General features: G+C 46.9%; 1 protein-coding gene across 2 annotated transcripts in view; it reads left to right on the top strand.

Moving 5' to 3' along the window:
* Window positions 1-7,500, top strand: part of nbeal1 (neurobeachin-like 1) — a 62,607-nt gene that overhangs the window by 26,826 nt on the left and 28,281 nt on the right. For both annotated transcript variants that reach the window (XM_047813396.1, XM_027143327.2), the window contains 12 exons: window positions 1-443; window positions 546-678; window positions 800-919; window positions 1,070-1,316; window positions 2,228-2,313; window positions 2,517-2,606; window positions 2,732-2,903; window positions 3,309-3,442; window positions 3,577-3,736; window positions 4,566-4,668; window positions 4,843-4,999; window positions 6,842-7,000. The exon at window positions 1-443 is cut by the window's left edge and continues 129 nt beyond it. In XM_047813396.1, coding sequence (XP_047669352.1) covers window positions 1-443; window positions 546-678; window positions 800-919; window positions 1,070-1,316; window positions 2,228-2,313; window positions 2,517-2,606; window positions 2,732-2,903; window positions 3,309-3,442; window positions 3,577-3,736; window positions 4,566-4,668; window positions 4,843-4,999; window positions 6,842-7,000 — 2,004 coding nt within the window. The remainder of the gene's footprint in view (window positions 444-545; window positions 679-799; window positions 920-1,069; window positions 1,317-2,227; window positions 2,314-2,516; window positions 2,607-2,731; window positions 2,904-3,308; window positions 3,443-3,576; window positions 3,737-4,565; window positions 4,669-4,842; window positions 5,000-6,841; window positions 7,001-7,500) is intronic.

Consider the following 7,500-nt stretch of genomic DNA (forward strand, 5'->3'; position numbering starts at 1 on the left):
CGGAGGATCTGTGCCTTAAACCGCCGCACAAGGGCCGCCTGTGTCAACGCACGCATGCCAGAGTGTGTTCTGTCCACACTCGAGACGGACACTAGTCTGCCACGTGTATGTGCAGAGAGCCTTCTGGCTCTTCTGGGTGCTCTGGGGGCAGAGTCTCTGAGCGGTGCAGAGCTCCAGCGGCTTCTGAGCCTTCTGAGGAACCCTGAGAACCGCCCTCATCCTTACACCGAGCCAGTGCTGCGCTCACTGCTCGCCATGCTTCGGAAACATACGCTCCACAGCGCAACACACTACTTCGATCTGACCCCACCCATGGCAGGCATCGCTGTGCCCAGCATTTCCAGGTGGCCAGGCTCGGCCTTTTGCTTCTTAGCTTGGCTGTCGCTGGATCAGGACCAATTGGACCCAACCGGCAAGGGCGAAAAGAGAAAGCAGTTGTACAGGTAGGAGAGGTTTATTGGAATAATGGGTGGGGCCAATCAGAGTACATGATGATAACTTCATAACAGTTTACCTTTAAACAAACCTTGTGTGTGTGTGTGTAGTTTCTTTACACCAGGAGGTACAGGGTTTGAGGCCTTTATAAGCTCCTCTGGCTCTCTGGTGGTGGCGGTGTGCAGTAAAAAGGAATATGTGACCGTCACACTGCCTGATTACTGCTTCTGTGACTCACTGTGGGTCAGTGACATCACTACACATCAGAATCCACACATTGCAGCAATCCTGCTTGAGTAACCTCTCATATAACCAAGGATTACATCATGCATACCACATAATGTCTCTTTATTTTGTTTTTCAGCATTATATTGGAGTGGTGCATGTTCCTGGGAAGAGACCGTTTGGACAGAGTCTCGTCTACATCTACGTGGACGGGCAGCTGAAGTTGTCCGCACCGCTTAAGTACCCCAACATGGCTGAGGTGCTTATGAAGAATCTTACTGGCTGAAAACACAGACATTGACAGTTTTGTAGATTAACAGACACCCAGACATGAAAAATGATCTGATGGAAACACACAACAATACACATTCTTATCCGTCTGTCTGTTCTTGTCTGTCTGTCCTCTCAGGTGTTCACGTCATGCTGTATCGGCTCAGCAGGTCAGCGCACCACCACCCCTCCACCGTCTCAGATCGCCGACCCCCCACCATCCCGCACCTCCATGTGGGGAGGACTGTCCAGGCTGGCTCAGATTTCCCCAGGGACGCAGGACAGTGAGTGGGGACGACCCACGTCACTGCAGGGACACCTGAGCACTGTGATGGTGTTTAGTGATGCTCTGAACACCAACACCATCAGAGCTCTGTACAACACAGGTACGGTATAAACAGACAGGAGGGGTTGGGACTAACAGAGCAAGAGGTGGACAGACAGACAGACGGCATTGAGACAGCCAGACAGACAGACGGCATTGAGACAGCCAGACAGACGGCATTGAGACAGCCAGACAGACAGACGGCATTGAGACAGCCAGACAGACAGACGGCATTGAGACAGCCAGACAGACAGACGGCATTGAGACAGCCAGACAGACAGACGGCATTGAGACAGCCAGACAGACAGACGGCATTGAGACAGCCAGACAGACAGACGGCATTGAGACAGCCAGACAGACAGACGGCATTGAGACAGCCAGACAGACAGACGGCATTGAGACAGCCAGACAGACAGACGGCATTGAGACAGCCAGACAGACAGACGGCATTGAGACAGCCAGACAGACAGACGGCATTGAGACAGCCAGACAGACAGACGGCATTGAGACAGCCAGACAGACAGACGGCATTGAGACAGCCAGACAGACAGACGGCATTGAGACAGCCAGACAGACAGACGGCATTGAGACAGCCAGACAGACAGACGGCATTGAGACAGACAGACAGACAGACGGCATTGAGACAGACAGACAGACAGACGGCATTGAGACAGACAGACAGATGGTATTGATACAGACAGACGTCCACGCAGCCGAAACTATGTTCAGACCAACAGACAGAGCTGTACAGTCAGACAAGCCGACCATCAGAAAGACAGAGAAGTCACCAGACAGACAGTGACAGGACAGAAGACAGTAAACATCCGTACAGAAAGACAGACAGGTGTCCAGACTGACATGCAGGCAGATCCTCAGATTACAACCTAGTAAGTGGACTGTAAGTGTCCTGTGTCTGAGAAGTCATGTCCACGTTTACTGGCTAAGTGTAAACGCTTTGATTCCTCGTTTCAGGGCCAAACTGCATTTCTCCCTTTAAAAGCCAGGAGGCGGAGCTTGGTGACATCAGCACCAAACTCCTCCTACACTATTCACCCAAGGTGAGTGAACACAGCACAGATGATATGACATGTAGTTGTGGATCTAGCCATAGAAACACAATTCACTAGGGATGGGTTCCAAACCACACACACACTAGTTAGTGTGTATGCCATATGAGCAGTATCAAGAATGTATCATCATCATCATCATCATCATCATCATCAGCTTGTTTTAGTTATGTCCCATATCACACACTGTTTAGGCCTGTAAGAACCCCATCTGTGTGGACCTGTCCCCTAATCAACTACACGGACGAATGACCGGGAATAAGGTGGTGAACTGGGACGTCAAGGTGGGAGAAACAACACACACACATACACACACACACACACACACACACACACACACACACACACACACACACAGACAAGAATGAGAATATATTCTGTAAAACACATTGTGTGTGTGTTTCTGTAGGACATCATAAACTGTATTGGAGGACTTCCTGTCCTTTTCCCCATTCTGGAGCAGCTGACCTTGTTAACCCCTGGACAGCATACTGGTTTCTCAGGGACAGAGAGCATGACCCCTGAGTCGGTCACGCCCCCTGAGGGAGACTGGGTCATTCTGCCATCCAACAGAGCCTCAGGTGTGTGTTTGTGTGTGTGTGTGTGTGTGTGTGTGTGTGTGTGTGTGTGTGTGTGTGTGTGTGTGTGTGTAAGCTCTTGGATCTCAATAATATTCATGGTGTGTGTTAATCATTGTGTGTGTGTGTGTGTGTGTATGCTCTTGGATCTCAATAATATTCATGGTGTGCGTTAATCTGTCTGTGTGTGTGTGTGTGAAGCTATTGGATCTCAATAATATTCATGGTGTGATGTTAATCTGTGTGTGTGTGTGTGTGTGTGTGTGTGTGTGTGTGTGAAGCTATTGGATCTCAATAATATTCATGGTGTGATGTTAATCTGTGTGTGTGTGTGTGTGTGTGTGTGTGTGAAGCTATTGGATCTCAATAATATTCATGGTGTGATGTTAATCATTGTGTGTGTTTCAGAGGCCCGTTTAGAGAAGAATCTTGTTGCGACCTTCCTGTTAGTGTTGAAGCACTTTCTGCACAGACACACAATAAACCAGGAGATGCTGCTGCACACACATGGAGTGGCCACCCTCGCCGCTCTGCTGCAGAAGGTACATACACACACACCACACACACACAACCTACCTGTCTGTCGCTTAATTTAAATGAGTGTTGTATTTGATGACATTAAATTCATATTACAGTTACCAGTTTCATCATGTTTTCTGTGTGCATTTGTGTGTAGCTGCCTGCTTTCCTGATGGACGTGAGTGTGTTGGTTGCCGTACAGCTGCTGATTGAGCAGGTGACATACGACAAGAATCTCCATCTCCTGCAACAGCTGCACACACACCTGCTGTTCAACTTCAACATCTGGAACCAAGGAGACTTTCCCTTGCGCATTGGTCAGTCTGTGAGGTCTATGTATGTAAGGGTGTGTGTGTGTGTGTGGGGGGGGGTGACTGTCGGGTGTGTGTATGTGAGAGTGTCTGTGTGGGGTGTGTGTGTATGTGAGAATGTCTGTGTGGGGTGTGTGTGTATGTGAGAGTGTCTGTGTGGGGTGTGTGTGTATGAGGTGTGTGTATGTGAGCGTGTCTGTGTGAGAGTGTCTGTGTGGGGTGTGTGTGTATAAGGTGTGTGTATGTGAGAGTGTCTGTGTGGGGTGTGTGTATGTGAGAATGTCTGTGTGGGGTGTGTGTGTATGTGAGAGTGTCTGTGTGGGGTGTGTGTATGTGAGAGTGGCTGTGTGTGAGAGAGTGTGTCTTTGTGGGAGGTGTGTGTATGAGGTGTGTGTATGTGAGCGTGTGTGTATGAGGTGTGTGTATGTGAGTGTGTATGTGTGGGGTGTATGTGAGCGTGTCTGTGTGGGGTGTGTGTGTGTCTGTGTGGGGTGTGTGTATGAGGTGTATGTATGTGAGCGTGTCTGTGTGGGGTGTGTGTGTCTGTGTGTTGTGTGTGTATATGAGGTGTATGTGTGTATGTGACCGTGTCTGTGTATGAGGTGTGTGTGTATGTGAGCGTGTCTGTTTACATGGGTTGTGTGTATATAAGGTGTGTGTGTGTGTATATGCATGTATGTGAGCGTGTCTGTGTGGGGTGTGTGTATATAAGGTGTCTATAAGGTATGTGAGTGTGTGTGTGTGTATACAAGGTGTGTGTGTATGAGCGTGTCTGTTTACGTGGGTTGTGTGTTTTAAGTTCTAAAATAAAGGTTGTTTATTTTCCGTGCTGAAGGTCACATCCAGTACATGTCTACCGTTGTCAAAGACAACAGAAAGCAGTTCAGGAAAAAATACGGCGTTCAGTTCCTGCTCGACACCATCCGCCTTTACTACAGGTGAGAGTCGATTTCCCATAATGCTTCACTCCACACACTCAGTGTTGGTGTTGATCAGTGTGGTAATCCAGCTCGGGGTTTTGTAGATGAAGTGGATTAAGGTGTGTTAATGTTCTATCTTCTATTGTATTGTACTCTGCTCATCACTTCTGCCCATCTTCCCCCGCCGTTCAGCAGCGGGAATCACGACGGCGACATGAGCGAGGATGACGTCCTCACCATCAGAGCGTCCCTTTGTGGCCTTCTCAAGTATTACATCAGCAAAGGCACCAGTCAGGAGGAGATCCATAGCATTCTGGGATACGTTGCTGCTATCTGGGATGAAGAGCATGTAAGAAAACACACTTGCTGTTATAACACTATTGACATAAGCATAACATAATCTACATTACAGTGCCTTTTTACTTAAGATCTGTCAATAACGTAATATTTACTAGCACATGATAAACAGTGAAAACACACACACACACACACACACACACACACACACACACTACAGACACGAACTGTACAACGGGGCAACTAACTAACTAACTAACCACTGACACGCACCGATTGTCTTTCATCATATGGCATGTATCGGTCACTGCTCTACTACTTCAGCTTCAGTATTCTACATATACAATATCTCACAAAAGTAAGTACACCCCTCACATTTTTGTAAACATTTTATTCTAGCGTTTCATGTGACGACACTGAAGAAATGACACTGTTCTACAATGTAGTAGTGAGTGTACAGCTCGTATGGAAGACGACTCCAGTGGCAACCTGTGACGCTCCGGTGAACTCCCTGCCCAAGAGAGTTAAGGCAGTGCTGGAACATAATGGTGGCCACACAGAATATTAACAGTTTGGACCCAATTTGGACATTTTCAGTTAAGGGTGTACTTACTTTTGTGGCCAGCGGTTTAGACTTTAATGGCTGTGTGTTGAGTTGTTTTGAGAGGACGGAAAATTGACACTGTTATACAAGCTGAACACTCACTACTTTATATTGTAGCACAGTGCCTTCAGTGTTGGCACATGAAAATGTATCATAAAATATTTACATAAATGTGAGGGGTGTACTTACTTCTGTGAGATACTGCATATCATCTACGCACACACATTACGGTGTGTTTAGTACTATGTGAAGGCTAAAGATTACGTACTATTAAATATTGAAACTTGAAACGTCGACCATCTTCTTCAAGCACCAGCATTCTCCTACATCAGTGTGGTGTGGTGCGGTCTGGTGAGGTGTGGTGTGTTGTGGTGCGGTCAGGTGTGGTGTGGTGTGTGGTGTGTTGTGGTGCGGTCAGGTGTGGTGTGGTGTGTGGTGTGTTGTGGTGCGGTCAGGTGTGGTGTGGTGTGTGGTGTGTTGTGGTGCGGTCAGGTGTGGTGTGGTGTGGTGTGTGGTGAGGTGTGGTGTGGTGAGGTGTGGTGTGTTGTGGTGCGGTGTGGTGTGTTGTGGTGCGGTCAGGTGCGGTGTGGTGTGGTGTGTTGTGTTGTGGTGTACGTTTTTAAAAATTCAATGCTGATGCTGAGTCTGTAATTCAGACATGTCGAACCTTCTAGTCCTATTGGCCTGTAGGATGTATCGGATAAGTGAGCTTTATTATTACATCAATTATGTACAGTGTGATCTGGGGATCGGCACATTTTCTATTTACTAATCGAGCTTCATTGAGGAGAACCCAATGAATCCAGACATTTTATATACACAAGTCTCGATCCTTCCTTAGTTCTTAATAATAAATTACAAAATCAATCTCAGTCATTTTTCCTCACATTAATCCCACCATTAAATCTCCTAGTGTGTGCCATCTTATCATGTGTTCTTATCTTATTGGGCAACGTCGCTACTGGAAAGGAACCACAGAATCACGTTCTGGTTGTGCTTCAGTGTCATATATTGGAACTTTAGTCTACTGCCTACTCACAAAGTGTGCTCTGAATGAAATGAATGAAATTCGAATCTTCCCACAGTGCTGCTCACACCCATGAGTCAGTTCGGAATCAGATTAGGATTATAGACAAAATCCCCCTGGCTACATCTGGATATATTTGGTGGTGACTGTACATTGAGAAATTAAGAGGTTGAGTTAGTTGATGCAGTAAAATGAAGATGCTGCAAAAGCGCTGGAGGATCAAGCAACTGCCTCATAAATGTCTTGTGTTTTGTGTGTTGTAGCTGTGTGGTATCTTTGAGCTACTGCTGAATCTTCTCCAGACGAGTGTATCATGTGATCAGCTTTTCTTGCTGCTGTTTGAACCAGGAATGGCCGATTCCTGCTACGCCCTGCTGCTCAATCACAAACACTCTGATCGCCTCCGAGAGCTCATTTTCAAGGTAACACGCAAGTGTTTACATGTTTCACCCGTCTAACACCGTTGTTCACCATCTTACCCCAACATTCACAATCTTACACCATCGTTCACTGTCTTACACCATCGTTCACTGTCTTACACCATCGTTCACCACCTTACACCATCATTTACCATCTTACCCCAACATTCACCATCTTACCCCAACATTCACCACTTTACACCATCGTTCACTGTCTTACACCATCGTTCACCACATTACACCATCATTCACCCTCTTACCCCAACATTCACCATCTTACCCCAACATTCACCATTTACCCCAACATTCACCATTTACCCCAACATTCACCACTTTACACCATCGTTCACCACATTACACCATCGGTCACTGTCTTAGCCCAATATTCACCACCTTACACCATCGTTCACCATCTTACTCCTTCGTTCATCATCTTACCCCAAGGCACAACATCTTACCCCAACTAAGACCATCTTACCCCATTATTCACTATCTTACCCCAA

Source organism: Tachysurus fulvidraco, chromosome 5 (genome assembly GCF_022655615.1).
Source record: "Tachysurus fulvidraco isolate hzauxx_2018 chromosome 5, HZAU_PFXX_2.0, whole genome shotgun sequence".
NCBI classification, from domain to species: domain Eukaryota; kingdom Metazoa; phylum Chordata; class Actinopteri; order Siluriformes; family Bagridae; genus Tachysurus; species Tachysurus fulvidraco.